Source organism: Calonectris borealis, chromosome 3 (assembly GCF_964195595.1).
Source record: "Calonectris borealis chromosome 3, bCalBor7.hap1.2, whole genome shotgun sequence".
NCBI classification, from domain to species: domain Eukaryota; kingdom Metazoa; phylum Chordata; class Aves; order Procellariiformes; family Procellariidae; genus Calonectris; species Calonectris borealis.
This window is the reverse complement of record NC_134314.1, coordinates 18,829,618-18,848,027: the sequence shown is the minus strand read 5'-3', so window position 1 is coordinate 18,848,027 and position 18,410 is coordinate 18,829,618. Positions and strand designations below refer to the sequence as shown.

Sequence of the window (18,410 nt, the reverse complement as noted above, 5' to 3'; positions counted from 1 at the left end):
TTCTCTGTAGGGTGGGAACTAGAACAAAGAGCTTGATTACAGAAGCTCTTCACACTGACCATCTCTTTACCCCCTCCTATGTCAATACCTCCGATTCTGCTGCTATTTTCTGCTCCTTAACCTGGCAATGGGAAATGCTAAAATCACTCACCTCTACAGTTTTTTCTGTGGGATATGAACCAACACCATCTACAATATATTCATTTCTCTCTCAGTAAGTACAGCTGCTGAGGAAGAGAACAAAACAAAAACAAACCCTGAAACAGAGAGGTGAAACAATGGTGAGAACAAGCCTCCCGCAAAGCTTTCAAGCCTGCTGTGATTTTATTGATACAGACCCCTCTGAGAGCAGGATTTCTCATCACTTCAGCATTTGTAGTCCTGGGTGAAGGCAGGGAGAAGAATATGTACAAGAGAAATTGAGCTTCAGAAGCTTCTTGAGCCGTTTCCTAGACTGCTAGGTTTGGTTTAAGAGTTTTAATCATATCCAAACCACTCTTCCCATCCCTATTGCTGGTGTTTTCTAAAAATTGATCAACACATCATTTTTTTGCTATCTGTCTGTCTGTCAAAGATGAAGTCAGAAGTCTGAATGAGGTACCTGCATTTTACATGCAGATTGTAGACTTTGATCAAGGAACTTGTTACAGCAATTGCACACAGCTTAAAGGTCTCCAAAAGTACCAAAGTGGAAAGACTGAGCAGAAGGTCCCTGTTAAATCCTCCTCCCTACCAGACGCATTACTCACGTCTGCCCAGGAGTGCAACCTCACCTTGGCAGCACCCTTCCAGTGAAAAGACTGGCCAGGGCTCACCCGCCCACCTTGACAGCACAGGGACAGAAATGTGCTTCCTTTGTACAACAGATTGACAAAATACATTCCAGAAAGACATAACCAGGGGTCGATCCTTACTCTGCCTTCAGAGGTTCAATCCCTTGTCTCTTTTCTCAGGTAAGAGTCGGGCTGAAATTGCTTTGGGAATAAGAGTGTTCTTACTCTTGTAGCCCTGTGGGGAAAGGATTAGGAAATCACCACACTTGTCTTGCCTATTTCCAGGAGGCATTTAAAAAAAAAATCCTGTCACACAACTAAGCTGTGTATTCAGAGACAGATTTAATTCCCTATGCCTTCCCCCAGCACGGATATGCACACATACACACACACGTGCACATATACACATATGCACAGTTCAGGATGGTGTGCATCCAGTCCAGCACCCTTGCATCCTTGCATCCTTGCAATCTTGCATCACTGTGATCCTATCATAGATGATCAGGTTTTGAAACAGAAATGCCTCTACCCTTTGCCTTTTCTTCATTTTTTTCAATTGCTGATTTTGTATGGAATATTCACTGTGCTTTTTGTGCTTTTTGTGGCATGACCTTTCAGGAAGGAAATGCGTATTCCTCTGAGCCTGCCTTTTGTCTGAATATCCCCCATTTTTCCTGTCTCATTCTTTATTACGGCATGGGCTGAGCACAGCTCTCACTGATTCTTCTCTGACTCAGGTCTCCTCTCTGCCTGGTGGGCTGCAAACTCGGACCAGCTCCCAGGTTGTTTTGTTTGTGTTGGAAGACTTTCTTGTTTTCCTTTGCCCTCCCTGAGGGGCTTTCTGCAACCTCCTGAAGTTTTGTTTGATCGGGTTTCTGAGCCATGTGCAGTGTCCCCGGGCTCTGTGGTTGGGGCAGACATCAGGCACTGTTCTGGCCAGTGAATTTGTGTGCACAAGTGGCTGCTCCCCTTCTCCGGGACAGTACTGCAGCTGCTCTTTTGTTTTGCCCTGAAAAGAACTGCCCAAAGAACTTATTTGGAAAAGAAGATGAGGGTAGCAACCCCTGTCTCTTCTGAATGTTGTGAAATCATCCTGAAAAACCACCCTGCAGATCAAGTGTCTCTGGAGACTTACGTAAGCAACAGGTTTTGTCCCAACAGACTCAGATTTGTAGGAAAACCTTTGTGAAATGCCAAGCAATTTCTTCCTAAGATCAAATACTTTGAGAAAGTGAATCTATTTTTGGTGATCGCTGGCAATGCTACATATAGGTGCTTCCTTTGAATTGCAGCTGCAGATAAGTAAGTTTTAATTTCCTATGCAGAGCCCACATTCAGATAATTTCCTAGCTGTCTGCTCAGTGAAACTCCCACACAGAAAAAGGAGAGGCTTTTTACAGTACCTTAAGAGCAGTTTGTTGCACAGATGATGCATCCTCCAAGGGAGGCAGCTGTAATTGTAAGTGGATGAACTCTAGACCTGAACTCTTTGCTGTGTTACAAGAGTCATATGGGAATGCTGCTGGTAGCTGAGGAGCTGTGCTGCTATGGCGAAGCAGAGCCAGACCCAGTTAAAGGCCTCTGATCACAAATACCACCGTAAAACCCAACAGCAGTTCAGAAGCTGGGAACTGCTAAATAAAAGCTAACTGCAAGTGCTCTCCCTTCACTAAAATAGCCTATATTCCATTTACCAAGCAAAACTCATGTGGAAAATACAAAGGCAGAGCAAAACCCCTGTTATTTGGGCAATAGACATACATAGTACACAAAAATAATACGTGAACTACATTATTAAGGAATGTCTATATAGCTCTTATGAGAACAGACGTACTTAGGTAATCAGCTTCAGTAAAATATTGTTGCAGAGTGAGAAAGCTCAGATGAAAATGTTAGCACAGAAACATTTTCGCCAACCTGACACAGAGGCATTGCATCCCATTTTGGAGTGAAAACTAAAAGTAGCCTTAACATGTTTGAGGATTTCTTTTCTGGAGGGGCAAGACGGGTATCAGGGGTGTCTGAAGTTTGTGTTGCCAGCACTTTGGGCTGCAGGAGAGAAAGGGAGGTTTCTGGGAGCTGCGGTCATGGACTGGAGTGTTCACCCTGCACGCAGCTGGATACAGACCAAATTTCACAGAGACAGCAGCAGCACAGCATCTTCTGTGTGTCAATACACCAAAATCTGCTTGCATCAGCCAGTGAAGCTAATTAGCATGGTGCATCGTTACCTACCGCTCCAACCTCATGCAAGTCTGACGGATGCCACCAGAGTCAAGGAAGACTTATTTGGAAATGGTCCTCTACAGGAGTATTCGTGTCACCAACAAAAGCCTCAGAGTCTCTGGCCCGGGAGATTTACAGCTGTGGGAGGTGGTCTAGATCCTCTGCAGAGGTTGTGTCTTCCGTCCTCTCAAGAAAAAAGAAAAAAGATGTGCCTGCTTGATTACAGCATCTTTCGTGAAAGAAAACTGAAAGCCCAAGAAAATACGCAGACTGCACTAACCTTTCACCTGTACAGCTGGCCCTGGGGAGGGGGAGAGCAGCAGAAAAAGCAAATTACCCCACCAGAGCTCATTCTGTACCTGCCGCGTTTTAAAACCAGATAAATCTTTTCATAGGCCATGAGTTTGCGGACATAGCGTTTTTCATCGTATTCCCCCTGCTTGGGAGTACATGACGTGCACTGGCTCTGTCATGGCTGAATAAAAGGTCATGACTGACCAGCTGGTAACACAGAATGCATTTTTACACTAATGGCAGGGTATTCTCGCTTTTGTTTCACATTACAATGACTGCATATTTACATAAACCCTACATCTGTTTAGTTAAATTAAGCCAGAGGGTGATGATCTTTGTCTTTACAAAAGAGCTGATTTAATTTTATTGAACATAGCTTTCCATTTAAAAGATCAAAGTCAGTGCAGCCCCCTGCAGCAACTATTCAGTCTTATGTGTTTCTTCAAATATTCAAATTATGAAAATAGGGGAACTGGGACTGAAAAAGCTAATGAATTTTAACAGACAGCTAGCGATTATTAATTCCTTAAAAAAAAAAAAAAAGAGATAAAAAAGAAAAACAGAAAATAAAAATAGAAACTCTTTGGGGACTTTGTTTATCCTGAGCTCGAAGAGAGAGATTTTTCCTTCCATCAAAGTCCCATGGAGTGTCCTGACTCTCCTGCCTCCGAAACTGTCAGGAATTGATAGTGGAGGCAGCACACACATTTTTAGGCATATTTTTAGAAGCTAGAAATGCTACGGGGAGGTTACACAAAATGTGGAACAGTGAAGAAAATCTGGTGGAGATCTGGCCTCTCTAGGTGTCATGTGTTAGTTCCAGGCACTCAGCACAGTGAACTCCTACTTGATAAAACGTCAGTTTGTGTATAAAGCTGTTTGTTATCTCTACAGAAAATAATGGTAAAAATCATGACTATGAAACTGTATCTGTAATGGAGATAGATATTTCATGCCTTCTGAAAAAGCCTGCATGTCATCTTCTAGCCTCTGACTTTGGGCAATTAGTCTTTGTCTAGTAAAGGTTTACTTTTTTTTGAGGGGGTGGAAATGGCTGAATACCAGCCTTACATTTCACTGCTGAAGTTTGGTATTTGCTTCCAAGTGGTTTCCTCGCCTCTCAGGCTGACAACAGCACTTAGTACTCCCAACACTGGATGAGCACCATGGCTACACCCCATGCTACGGCAGGATGGGGCCAAGCACACGCCAAAACCCACTCTTCCCTGCTCCCATCTTGTGGTTACCCCCTGCAGGAAACCTGGCAACATGGACCAAAAGGAGCTGGAGCATGTTCCAGGTGAGTCCTCAATCTGGACACTGAGGAAACCGGACCCAAAGTCTGTTTGGCTCCAAGGAAACCTTTCCAAGAGATACATGTTGCTTCTACATTACATCTACATAATACATCCACAGTAGCGTTTTGGCTTGGATCGGGAACGCACTTTTGAAGCGTTCCTCCTGACCACCCCTCCTCACCACGCTTTGCTTCATGTCCTGTAACAGTCCTGACGTCTGTGAACTGGACTCCATCCAGACAAAGCTAAACCAAAAGGTCTGGCGTAGAAGCACGCTTACTGCACTACAGAGACCAGCCCGTGCGACCAGATTAGAGCTGGTCTGAAATAAATCTCTGAACTACACGGAGGGCACACACTGGGTCCTCTGCACCAGCTCCTCTGCGCTACAGATCTGCCCTACTTGTTCCAGGCCACCTGCTAATATAGACACAGCCCAAAGAGGCTGCACTGCTGCTTTCTAACCCTCTCACTGCTTAAATGGGTGAATAGTGCCATTTTAGGCACCATATGGTATCCCTGCAGGCTTCCAGCTGCCACTTTACAGATCAACAGCTCAACCAAATGTCTCGTGTCATATCTGGCAGCCCCACGCAGACATCTCAAATACCTTAGGGAGACTAACTGTCTGTGGATGTCTATGTTTAGGCAATTGAATACCATTTTATTTCAGTATCTATTCCCCTCTAGACCAAAAAAATGCAAGCAAATGAGATTAAAAATGAGAAAAAAGGTGCTTGGATTACTATGGTGAGTTCTATAAAATAAAATAAAATATCTTGTAAAATTCTCTCATATAAAAAACTCTTGGAGAATTTTTAAAAATAACTAAAAAGTACAAAAAGTTTAATTTGGGCAAATGAGTACTGTACTTAAGAAACACCTGAACTTTACAAATAGTGTTTATTGTTCACTGACTTTAACAGAACTATTGAGAAGCTTGATACTAAGTTTCTGTGTGTGTACTTTACTGGTCTAACACCCCAGATGCTCTGAGGACTGTAGTATCAGGATCTTTGCAGGGTCACGTCCTAAAGCTAGGTCTGCACTAGTAAATCAGTAAATTATCAAATTGCTAAGTTTACTGGGGTAGTAATAAAAGAAACATGCTTTGGCATGTCCTTTGCCTTGAGGATGACTGACAGAGAGCAGCCTTTGTCTGTGCTAACAAACCCTGGCCTCCAAAATGGGTTGGCCACAGGTAAACAGGGATGCTCCAGGGGCTGACCATGCTTGGGACTGCGCGGCAGAGGCTGGTGGCCACAGGCCAGTGCTGTGTTACAGGTTAACCTCCCAGTCTTACACAGCGACCACACTCCAAGCTGCAGAAAAACAGTTTTATCTACCAAGCCATAGCCTGAATTTCTTAATCTGCGTGGAATTATTTGAACTTCAGGTCTTTTAAGCACTGAAACCAAAATCCTGACCTCTTGTGGCCATCAGACTGTCCAGCAGAACAGTTTGCGACACATGAAGCAGGTGATGCTCTTGCTGGGCCCGCGATGGCAGGCGTTCGTGTATTCCTGCTGCTCCTCTCCCAGACCTGCCTGCATTTCAGCAGCCAGTGACAAACCTCTACATTTGTTACAAATATAAATTAAAGTAATAGTGCAGTCTTTTTAGACACTGTGGGCAAAAATGTGGCAGAAATGCCACAGAAATGAGAAGTATGATTATGCACATTAACCTCCTGCACGTGGCACACCACGTCTTGCAGACCTTTAATTCTAACAAAGACATGAGTCTGGTTTGGTCTGTCTTGCTTTGCTGTTCTGTTAGTCTGCCTAAGTAGCGTTGGGTTGAAGAAAAACATGGACTATGAATATATACTGCATTTGTGTAATTAGTAGTGTCTGATGCCACTCATTGCATATACATTATCAGCACACTCTGAAACACAAACCTTTTAAGAACTTGGCATCAAAAACCAGGCAGTGGGCTTCATGTGCAAGTTTGCATAAGGAGAAAAGGCTTTCAGTGGCGTTCCTCAGGCCAAGTGATCTCTTAACTGGAAAAGCTAAGGCTACAAAACATTAAGGGCAGGCACACTATTTGTATCCTAATCATCCATGTGCAGTGATGCTCCCTATATGTGAATTTCCTTTATCCAAGACTGAATACCTGAATGCTCTAAATTTCTAAAATAAGTGGAGCATCTACAACTATATATTTCCAGTCTGCATGTATGGCAAATCCCAAGGCTACTGTTACACAAATAACACACCAAATACAATAGCATATATTACTAGTATGTATAAATGTACTATATTAATAGCACATACTCACAAACATTAAACAGTGCATGAATAAAATGTATTTTTAGAAGTCTTCTTTCTGTCACCTTGCATATACAGATTGGATATAGGAACTGCAGTACTGAGTACATTTTTATGTACAGGACAGATTCATTGATAATTGCACTTGCTTAACACAGGGAAGTAAGTAAAAATAGTGGTTTAAATCAAGTTTACATTTTAGTTATGTTCTTTCTGGATCTGAAGTTCATTTCTAACCCCACAAAGGCTTATCCACATGTTTAGTTTTACACTTAGGAGTACAATAGTGAAACTGATGTACATAAAAATAAGCCTTTGCAGAGCTGAAGTCTTGACAGTAGCCTGCTTTCACATTCAACATGTGCAAAAACCCACTCGAGAAAGAAAAGGTGAAGTGAAAAGGTACAATGACTCCCATTGCTCAGATTCTCTGTGGTTTTTCATTTCACATTCTCTCAAAAGAACAGAAATTCACGTTAACAAAGCTGTTAATAGGATATAGGAAATGGTTTGTAGAAAAATATTTTAGCAATCATTTATCAAATGTTTTTAATTTCAGGTTCTTTTCAGGTCTCTCTTTCTATTATGTCAGCATCCTCCTGTTTCCCTCTGAAATGAATTGGTATTTCAGTTGCATATGTTGACAGGCTTGGGCTTTATTACTTGGAGGCCTAGATGCTTATTGGCCCCCATTTATGACACATTTTTTGCAGGATGTCCATCACAGCAGCAGCTGCTCATCCTCTATTCCAGTAAACAACACTGGGCCACTAGATTCTCTGTTCCTCAATGTTATGATCATTTTATTGTTTTATTGCTGGATGACATTTCAGCCTCTGCTTGGGCACCTAATGCTCTGCTGCAGTCCAGTGAATTCTGGCACGCAATGGATGCGGGAACAGGTTCTCCTGGTGATGAAGATGCAACATGATAGCGTCTTGAAATGTCACCGTGTCAGAGAGCACTCTGAGGTACTCCGTACATGACCATAGTATGTTTGTGGCTTTGCTAAGAATGCTGAACAACGTGGGAGTGGTATTTTGCCTTATACAGAAAAGTACCAGCAGACAACAGTGAAACAGATAACCTGCCCTGACTTGTGGGACAAAACACATCACAGTCCATTTTTAGGTAGCAAAAATAGAGGGACAATAAAAAGTATCTTTTAAGTGCTATTACACAGAAGTTGCTTTCACAAAGCACAGTGTTTTTCAATTAGATGTAGCACTGTCCTGAGAACCTCTTCCTTGGAGGGGCTGGCATCGACCTCTTGGCACGCAGGATTCACCATCCTTCTGTACGACTCTTCAACTCTATTTAAAAACCAAACAAGAGAAATGAAACTACAAATTGCAGGGATATGAAATGGCATTAGTCATCAGTCTTGGAAGAAAGTGTTCGCGCTGCAGAATGAAATCTACTGCAAAGAGCAATATACCATTAGTAACTGTTACAATGCGAACCTCAAAGTGCATAGTTTCCTCGACACTGATTCCCAGACCTCTATCCATATTCACATGGCATGGCATTAAAGTATTTCCTTCTTTACAGCTTAGCACTGGATACTGTCCGGTACAGCAGTACAGTGGAAGCCTGCTTCTACCATCTAAGTTAATTTATTCAGAGCCTGCTAAAGTGTCTCTGAACTATATGGCATGGCATTGTGTAGGTGTGCTCACTGACTGATCTCAGCTTTGAGTCACTGGAGAACTGGATTACAGAGTTGACACATCGTTTAACCCTTTCCTCTGATCAACTTTGCTAACCAGATGAATACCGGTATGAAATACAGGATGAAAACCTCCTCACTTAGACTATAAGCCTTCTCATAACGCAGAACTCTCCCACACTTGGTCTATTAGGATGTGAATGAGAATGTGATTATAATTTTATATGTTCCCACAAGAATTAATAATGCCAAACATTCAGGCCACAAGTTGTAAGATGAATCAAGCAAGGTTCTGAACGTTCTCACATCCAGGTTGACATAATTAACAAGTAGAAACAACCAAAGGCTTTCTGACGGGAATAAGAAGTAACAGAATTAAAGCATGGAAGATTCTTAAATGGCAGCATGTTCCCTTGGCTCACCCATCCCTCTGAAGGTCCCCCTGCATGAACTGCGTGTCTGCACAGAGCTTCTATCAGAATTAAGCAATGGATATTTTTAAGGTATATCATCACCAGATATGTTAAAACTTTAGAGGTAGAATTCAGTTTTGTGATTTGTAGATACAGACACCAACATTCAGGTGTCTGTACTGAGGTATCTACATGAGCACTAGGTATTTAAGTTTCCACTGTAGACAATGATGATCTAATCAATATATTTGGCGGAGTCTAGATAGCAATTCAGCGCACCCTGAAGTAGGATAACTAGGGTGCAATTCAGTTGCCTAAGCAAATGTATCTAGTACTGCTTAACATGCCCTGGACTATTTAATTTAGCTTCCAGTTGCTGGTCCAGAAAGGGTCCACAGGTTTTGCATCACGTCTGCCAGCCTGAGGCAGATGTCCCAGATCATATCAAATGGCTCGAGGTACTTATGCTTCGATCACTGGACTCCAAGCGGGTGGTGAGCCATTTCAAAGGCTCCATTGAGTGCATGGACTGTACTGGGACCTGAGACACTTAGCACAACTGAAGACACCTACAACAGGAGATCTAAATTTTGTTCTCTTAATCTGGAGCTCAATTCCAGATTTTTCTGGGGAAGCTATGTGTTTCAATTTCTTGCTTCCCAGTTCTGGAACTTTTAGGTCTCTCTCCTTCATGACCTCAGTAAGAAAGGTGCTACAATACAAGCAGCAAGTAGTAAAATACAAGTATTTTAACTCCAAGGTCCTTTGCGGGAGAACAGTTCTTCACCTGCAGCTTTCAAACATTTTCAATCAGAAGTGACAGAATTTACCCTCGTTGTCAGCCATGAATCCTTTCCAAAAAAAAACCCAACCCAAAAGCTTAGACATAGGAAATCCTTGTCCCAATAACGTCAGTGGGACATTTTGCTACTGATCCTACAGGAGCCAAGATTGCCTCCATCCTCTTACTCCTCATTAAGGTGTACCTTTGGCGAAACAAGCTGTTAGCTTCCAGCTCAGCTTCCTCCTTTGTTTTCTCCAGTCCCCGACGCTGAAGTCTCTGGACTCGCTCCTCAGGGTCAACAGTCAGGAGAAGAACAAGATCAGGTTTAAGCAGATCCTCAGGCCACTGGTACACCTCATCGTGAGCTGGTGGAAGATCCTGGACTTTCCCATTTACTTCAGTGGCAATTGTATAGGCAGCTGTGCTGTGCCAGTATCTGTCAGGAAAATACAGAATGGAGAGAGAAATTTTAAAGAGGACACTAATTCTTCAGGAATGTAGGAGACAAGTGTCACTATAATGACAAGTGCAATTATGACGAGGCAGGTGACACTGTGATTTTGAAGGGAACTGTAAAGAACAGTTCTGTGCCACCCATTTTTTCTTAACAGAGCGATAATAGTCAAGGCAATATTCAGAATTACTGTCAATTATTAATTACAAAATATGGCAGAAGCTATACATCAGGCAAAGAGTGTTCCAGACACGCCTTTCAAAAGAAAGTCTTCTCATATAATGAGAGGTCAAAAGAAGAGTTACGTTATATGTGAAATCCAATCCTCAGAGTCCCTTTTTTGTGGTTGCCACGCTACTTCATGCAACAGATTTGGTAGAGAACATGCAGTCTTCAACCACATGTGAATGAAGACAGACTTTTATTAAGTTATGCATTTCACTTGCATTTAATGTTCCCACCACTATGAGGCACTGTATTTTATATATTTCAGTGGTTTTGAGGCTGGTTAAAAATGGGACTCACACATAACTTCTGTGTATGTGTGTTGTGGGGGGGAGGTTACGGTACATCTATTGAAACAAGCCAGGGGTTTCAAAGTGCATCTAGACTTTCTTTATTAAGAGTAATACTGAAAGCTGCCTACACAGTTAGTGAAAACAAGAAATGACATAAACAAACCTAAAAAAGTGGGAAGCATATTTCTAGTTTTACATCCTCAAGAGTAAGTCTACCTAAAACTCGGTCATTCTAATCCACCTGTACCTCAGACGCTTCTTAGAGATAGCCATGATCAGCAGCCCTCACCCTCCTCAGGTTTGTCACAGAGTCCTGCTTTGGCTCAGGCTGCACAGTCCATGCCTCCACTGTTCCAAACTGAAGATGTAACACTTTTCATGTGTGCTAAAGCCAGTTATGAGTATTACACTGATGGAAGTCCCCCACCTTACTGTTATCGTAAGTAATACGCTTTAGAAGATTTAATATTTATTTGACTACCTGCAAGTAGCCCTTCCAAAAAAATAAAAGAAAAAAGAAGAAACCCAGAGGCTGTCACTAACAGCTTCTGCTTGTAACATTGTAACAACTGTATGATGGCACTGATATAAAAGGACTTCTTAAATATACAAACCTGTCTATGATCACAGGTGCCTGAGTGGATGCTTTCGCTATTTCTGAAGCGAGAATGTAGTTGCCCGCAGCATAAAATGCTCTTTTAATGGGTGCTGGCTCATCATCAAATATCGTCCTCCACTGGCTGATGCAAGCTGGTGGAGACCTTAGCAGAACACCATTCAGGGCATCCTTAACAGACTGGGTTACAGTGGTTTTGCCTGCGTTTCATTTAGAGAAGGAAACACTTGTTTTATTACATATCAGATACAACTGATTATTAAAAACTGAAAAATGCTCTTATCTGTTCACTTGGAGCAATGTTCTGACACCTGACTATGTAACCTGAGTATCTTGTGATAAGGTTTCCAGTGGAAAATGATTATGAGTCTGAACCCAGGAATTATTGCTCCACTTCCTACTCTCAGGGCCCTCCTCCCCTCCCTCTTGCCAGCTTTCTGTCTTCACTCCTTTAAATGCATTAAATGCATGGCAATTTCTCTATATAACCATTTACAATACTTTTCTAGGTCACAATTCATGTGGATGTTGCAATGCTGTCACCCAACACTTTCTTTTTAGAGGGTATTTTCAGTTCTCTTTAACTGAAAACATAGAAAACAAAGTTATTCAGGGGCAACTAATATTTCTCTCCGAGACAAACTGCTGCCAGTTTCCCAGACTACCACTACTTTAGTTCATTTATTTGAAAACTCTTTCAAATAAAAACTTCTTACTCTCTGGTAAAAGTATGTTTCATCATCTGCATAAGAAATTTAATTTCCAGTACTCCAGTCTTCGTATTCTTTCATTTACATACATAAGGAATTCATCCACTGAATAAAAATTAGTCTAGACACTTTGATCTTTTACAAGTAAGGGAAGACAGACTGGGATTTATAATTACTAATTCCTTCAAATCTGTTACAGGTTTCCAGGATTTTTTGAATTTTTAAGCCTTACGCCTGGCTGAAAGCCATAGTGGTTGCTCTTTCCAATTTCTCATCTGCAGTTCTTCAACCACGCATTGTTCTTACCTGTAGCATCCAGCCCCTCGAAAACTACGACGGGAAAACCTCCCTTCTTCTGGTGCTCAGGACAGTTCTCCAGCAGGTCAAGCACGGCTCCGGCCTCCGGGATCCGCGCTGCGCACTGCAGGGAGAGATGCGACCCTTCACACCCGCCCGCCGCATAGGCCGCCTTCGCATCGCCCTGCGAGGCTGGCGGAGCCAGACCCCGTGCCCCCCCACCCCCGCAGCCCCGCAGCCCCGCAGCCCGGCGGCCCCGCGGCTCCGCAGCCCCGGCGGGCGCTCACCTCCCGCAGGCGGTGGCGGACGGCGGAGGCGGCGGGCGGCAGGGCGCGGCGGAGGGGCTGGGGACCTGGCGGCCCCGGGGCGCAGTGCCGCAGCATCGCCGCCGAGAGCCGGGGCGGCGGCAGCGCGGAGAGGGGCGGGCGGCGGCGGAGCCAGCGGGAAACGAAACTGGCCCCGCCGGCCGGGAAACCGCCTGCCCACCGGGAAGCGCCGGGCAAGCAAGGGCCGCTCCTCGGAGGGGAGGGGTTTCTGCCTTCCCCCCCTCCGCTTTAGTGGCACTGGAGTGATCGGGCTTGGTGCCTGCGGGAAATGGCTCTGCGTGGATGGGCTGGAAGTGAAAGTGAAAAATAAGGTCTTGGCCTCGGGATCCGGTCTGCCCGCCCCCCCAGCAAAAAAGGGTCACATTGGCTCCCATGGCTGAATCCTGGTGGTCTCTAACAAAAAAAAAGGAAGTGCAAATACACTCTGCTGCTTCGCACTGGCCCAAAGAGACAAGCAAGCCATAAATCAAATTGAACTGGTTTGCTGTGTTGCAGTGGAAGTAAAATGGACTTTTACAAGCCTGCAGTGTTTTCATAACTTTGTGATGGCCAATTTCAGCTTTCATCAGCTCAGGGGCAGGAACCAGAAGCCCTGCAAATAGCTGTAACAGTTACTTTCATGTCAGCTGCTGTGAGTAATGTTGCAAATGTGAATTTTGAGTTTTCAAAATATGTAACTTGAAATGTAGGAGAACCTGCACCCTGCAGAATCCTGTTTCTCCTTTTCAATAGTTGGAAAACTGCCACTTAGAGATATCTAAGGTTAAGCTTCTGATGCATCTTCTGAAAGAACATACTCTACAGGTCAGTACACTCTGCAAGAAATTTCTCAGAAACTTGATGTCTTCCTCTGGTCAGGAAGCTGCCCAAAAATCTTCTGCTTTGTGTATCTGCAGGGAGAGGGGAACAGCTGGTAGGCAGTATGGGTTAGCTAGAGATCGCTATACTGGTTGGAAACTGCCCATGCTGAAGAAGCTGGTGGAAGGCTGGGCCAGAACAGGAGCTGAGAATGCAGCCTTGGAGGCTTTTCAGTCCAGTCTCGGCAGCAGGTACTGAAACCAGCTTTTTCAGGTGCAACGTGTCCTTTTTCCTACCTGAGAACTCATGTGTTGTTCCACATCACTCAAACACATAGCTATGGCTCCTGGGTATGGATGCCAGAAGACACAGGGCAAAACATGGTTCGTTATATAATTAGCCAATAGATGGTAATTTTAAGAACATAATAATATGCACTACTGAGTCAGACTGGTGGCTCTTCTCACCCAATTATTTTGTCTCCAGCACTGGAAGAATGACATGCTGTGCATAAGCCTGGGTTATCCATGGTCCCTTCCCCTAGTCCTCGTGCTTCTCCAGCATCCACAGTCACTGGATTGGAATGTTAGACAGCATATCTTCACCTCTTCCTTTCAGCACCTATTTATGGACCCTTGCTCCATAAATCTGTCTAAACCCCTTGTTGACTCTGCAAGTAGTCTACTTCCACAAACCCCTGTGGTCTCAAATTCCAGAAGTGCACAACCTGTTGCATATAAACAGTTTTCTTTTATCTGTTTTAAACTCATATCCTACTTGTTTCAACAAGTGCCCCCTCCTAATAATATTGCTGACTTTGGTGAATAACAGTTCAATATTCAGCTTATTTATCACCTTCATGATTTTGTAAAGCTTACTCAGATTTTCCCCTCAGCTTTTTCATGTCAGAAATGAGAGCCTCCATCATCTCTTGTAAGGCAGCTGCTTGATCCCCTTGATCATTTGATGCAGGGATAACTTCTTTAACTCCGTGAGGTCCTGCTGAGATGTGGAGACTTGAACTGTACCACTAGTCAAGGTATGGCTATATGTACCATGGTTTCACAGAAAAGCAAAATAATGCCATCTAGCTTGTTCTCAGTACCTTTCTGGATGGTACGAAGCTTTTTGTTGACTTTTTTTGCTGCTCCCTCCCACAGACCCATTGACTTCAGAGGGGTAGCAACAGTGACTCAGAGATGTCTTTCCTGAGATATAAGTGCCACTGAGCTCAGCATTAGGTATACAAGGTTGCGATTATTTTTTATTACGTTCATTGCCTTACCTTTATCTACACTGAAGCTTATCTGCCACCTTTCTGTTCATTCATTTTTTTGAGGTCCAATTGACTTGCAGCCAAGTTTCGTTTCAAAAGTGTTTGGAAAGCTGGCCGTGTTCGTCCCTGACGTGTCTGGCTCCTTGCTCTTCTGTTTTTCTGTTTTCCTGATGCCACTGTTGCCTTTCCCCTCCCTCTGACTAAATGGAAAGAGCTTACTTTCATTTTTCCTTTTCCCCTCCCACTGCCTTGATATAACCTTGTTTGCAAGCATTCCTGAGCCAAGTTGGTAGTGCTTCCTTCTTAATTTATACTGTGCCTATGCGATCATTTATAGTAGGCATATGATGTCTGTCTTCCTGATTAATTACTTCAAACTATCTTCTTGCAAGATTTTAGGTCTTTCCCATCATATTATACACAAACTAGTAAATTCAAGTAAAAATACAGGAAAAGAGAGTTGCCTTTTATGTCCAAGACAGGTCTTTGTATTTAAAATCAGTGTAGAGAGTATGAATCTATTTTGAAATTAACTTACGGTTAAGTATTTTTCAGTTTCTTCACAAGGACCTTTATCATTTTGTCTTCTGTATAATATGAAATGATATTGAAGAGCAAATGTGCTAATTATGTGAAAAACACTTCACATCTTTGAGGGCCCACTGTGCTTACATGTAGCTATAGGGAAGAGATACACACAGAAGAAGACATATGACCATTCAAAAACCTTTTGATCTCCCCAAAGTGGAAAAAGAGGAAAAAAACCTGAAAATTAATCAACTTCTAACTTTAAAAATATATCTAAGTGCACAGTCCTGTAACGTAGATAAACAGCTGTCTGAGACACAAGGCAGGAATTACTTAATTTGAAGGCCCATAAAATGCGTAGGTGTAGGTAAAATACACACAAATAGAATACAGGTGTTTTCATGCAGAATAAACTTTAAAGGACACGAGTAAAGGGCCCTCCATTAAAGATAAAGGTCTGCAGATAAGATCATAAGCACACAGAAGCTAGCACAGTGTCAGGCCAAGAGACCCTCCTCTTCTGCCCATGACAGTGGCCAGTGCCAGATGCTTGGAGAAGAGTATGGAAAGGACACAGAAGGATCCTTCTCCCAACATCTTGTCCCAGATTCTAGGAGTCATCTGTTCAAATGTTCCTTAGCTGGAGATCACATACATGCCATTAAGGACCCATGGTGGACTTCTTTCAAATGTGCCTAATCTGTGTCTATATTGTGTGTTTCATATGCGTTTTGTAACTTGATTGCATGTGGGTTTTAACTTTCTATTTGGTAATTTCAGTGGCACCCCTTGGATTCGTGCATCCTGAGGAGGGATGAGTCACTGTAAGTACAAGGTCCTGACAGAATCCCATTTGTGGTGCTGCCGATGCAGCAGGGAGATAGTTTCTAGCTGGGAGTGGAGCAAAAAGTAATACATTTATCAAATGCTAAAAACTACATCTGCCATTGAGTGACTTGGTTGTCCATGGACCATTTCTGGTCCTCACAGGTGACATGATAACAGCTCCTCCTTTAACCTTATTTATGTTACTGGTTCATGTCAGTAATTTGCTTTCCCTAGGAAGATACTGTTTGACTGGAACTGCCAACTAGACACACTGGAGAAAGCAATCTCTTTATTTAAATAAATAAAAATACATTATTTAGATAAATAATATATCATTGTTTTAAAGTTTTGCTTTCCTAGCATCTAGGGAGCACAACAGCATTATCCATGTTTGTCCAGTGGATTCTTCCATACTAGTTATGTACCTATGTACACCTGTGCACCACTACTACTATTATTTAATCATTTTTGAAAAATTTATGCTGAGAAGGTTTTTTGGTGCAGATTTGCAGAACTGAAACATTTTGAGTACTGGGACTCCATTGTCCCACTGTAGGATGACTTCTATAGGAAAGAAAGGGAAGGAATCAGACCTCCTACAGCTTTCAAAGAACATCATGCTTTTCTGAGCCTCTTCCAGAAGGCTCCAGGACAGAAAATATCATTACAGTTCTTACTTGCAACATTCCTTGTAGATTCAAAGCTAGTGCATAAAAATGAACATTTGTGTTTTTCTTGTAGGTCTCACCATAGAGCATGTTAGCTAGAAGAGTTTGGGAAGTAAAATGTGAATGTCTTTCTCGCAGCTGCTAGGACTTGTACATCTGTAGGGGGCACATCCCTGTCTGGGTTCACTTTGTGGGGCTTTACTGTAATGCAGAGAGTGTCATCTGAAAACATACTTAGTTGAGGCAAAAAATAGAGCAAAATATTTTGTAATTGACATTTTCTAAGAAAGCATAGATAATATTACAGAGAATAGGAAGTCTTGAGTAAGCTTGAGTGTTAGGTTCTCTGCAGGTTTTGTTCCTTGAAACAGAGCTCTTCTCTTTCAAAGAACAAGAGTTCAAAAATTGTAATGTTTTAGTTTACTAAGTCATTGAGCAACATTCTTCTGACACGCTGTTGGAGTGTTTGTGTAGCAGATGTAAGTATTGTGCTGAGAGAAATTGGTAATCATCAAGGACTTTTTACTGATTTTGGAAATGAAGAATTTTGAACCTAATTTTCCCATCCAGCTGAGGCACTAGACAACGAGCTCAGGGCTGAGGCTGCAATAGGTCTAGGTCACTGTGTCAGCCTCAGTGGATCTTCTGCGATGCCCAAATGTTCAGAACATCAGGGAAGTTTCTGAGACAAGGGGAGCTAAGTGATAATTTGCCACCTGCAATAAGATCTCTATGCAAAGCTAAATGCAGAGATTGTGAGCTTGGTGGTGTACATAAATGTAGACATATATACACACATGTATATATTCAGACACAACACGGTATTTCTTGAGACGCACAATTTCATAGAATCATAGAATCATTAAGGTTGGAAAAGACCTCTAAGATCACCGAGTCCAACCGTCAACCCAACACCACCATGCCCACTACAGCATGTCCCTAAGCGCCTCATCTACACATCTTTTAAATACTTCCAGGGATGGTGACTCAACCACTTCCCTGGGCAGCCTGTTCCAAGGCTTGACCACTCTTTCAGTAAAGAAATTTTTCCTAATGTCCAGTCTAAACCTCCCCTGGCACAACTTGAGGCCATTTCCTCTCGTCCTATCGCTAGTTACTTGGGAGAAGAGACCAACACCCACCTCGCTACAACCTCCTTTCAGGTAGTTGTAGAGCGCGATGAGGTCTCCCCTCAACCTCCTCTTCTGCAGACTGAACAACCCCAGTTCCCTCAGCCGCTCCTCATAACACTTGTGCTCCAGACCCTTCACCAGGTTCATTGCCCTTCTCTGGACACGCTCCAGCACCTCAATGTCCTTCTTGTACTGAGGGGCCCAAAACTGAACACAGGATTCGAGGTGCAGCCTCACCAGTGCCAAGTACAGGGGCACGATCCCTTCCCTACTCCTGCTGGCCACACTATTTCTGATACAGGCCAGGATGCCGTTGGCCTTCTTGGCCACCTGGGCACACTGCTGGCTCATGTTCAGTCGGCTGTCAACCAGCACCCCCAGGTCCTTTTCTTCTGGGCAGCTTTCCAGCCACTCGTCCCCAAGCCTGTAGCATTGCCTGGGGTTGTTGTGGCTGAAGTGCAGGACCCGGCACTTGGCCTTGTTGAACCTCATACAGTTGGCCTCGGCCCATCGATCCAGCCTGTC

The 18,410-nt window shown here is 43.2% G+C and overlaps 1 protein-coding gene across 1 annotated transcript; it reads right to left on the bottom strand.

Annotated features, from left to right (window-relative positions):
• Positions 1 to 6,828: 6,828 nt before the first annotated feature.
• Positions 6,829 to 12,827, bottom strand: CMPK2 (cytidine/uridine monophosphate kinase 2). Its single transcript, XM_075145117.1, has 5 exons — positions 12,616 to 12,827; positions 12,338 to 12,452; positions 11,320 to 11,521; positions 9,936 to 10,169; positions 6,829 to 8,180 (listed from the first exon to the last, which is right to left on the bottom strand). Exons 1-5 carry the CDS (start codon positions 12,709 to 12,711, stop codon positions 8,060 to 8,062), a joined length of 768 nt encoding a protein of 255 aa, XP_075001218.1. The 5' UTR covers positions 12,712 to 12,827; the 3' UTR covers positions 6,829 to 8,059.
• Positions 12,828 to 18,410: the final 5,583 nt, after the last annotated feature.

Excerpts from the sequence above, each read along its gene's own strand:
- CMPK2 (XM_075145117.1), bottom strand. The coding sequence starts at position 12,711 with ATGCTGCGGCACTGCGCCCCGGGGCCGCCAGGTCCCCAGCCCCTCCGC. Across the intron at positions 12,453-12,615 it reads TCCGCCACCGCCTGCGGGAG|TGCGCAGCGCGGATCCCGGA; the intron begins GTGAGCGCCCGC and ends CTCTCCCTGCAG. Across the intron at positions 8,181-9,935 it reads AACAGCTTGTTTCGCCAAAG|AGTTGAAGAGTCGTACAGAA; the intron begins GTACACCTTAAT and ends GTTTTTAAATAG.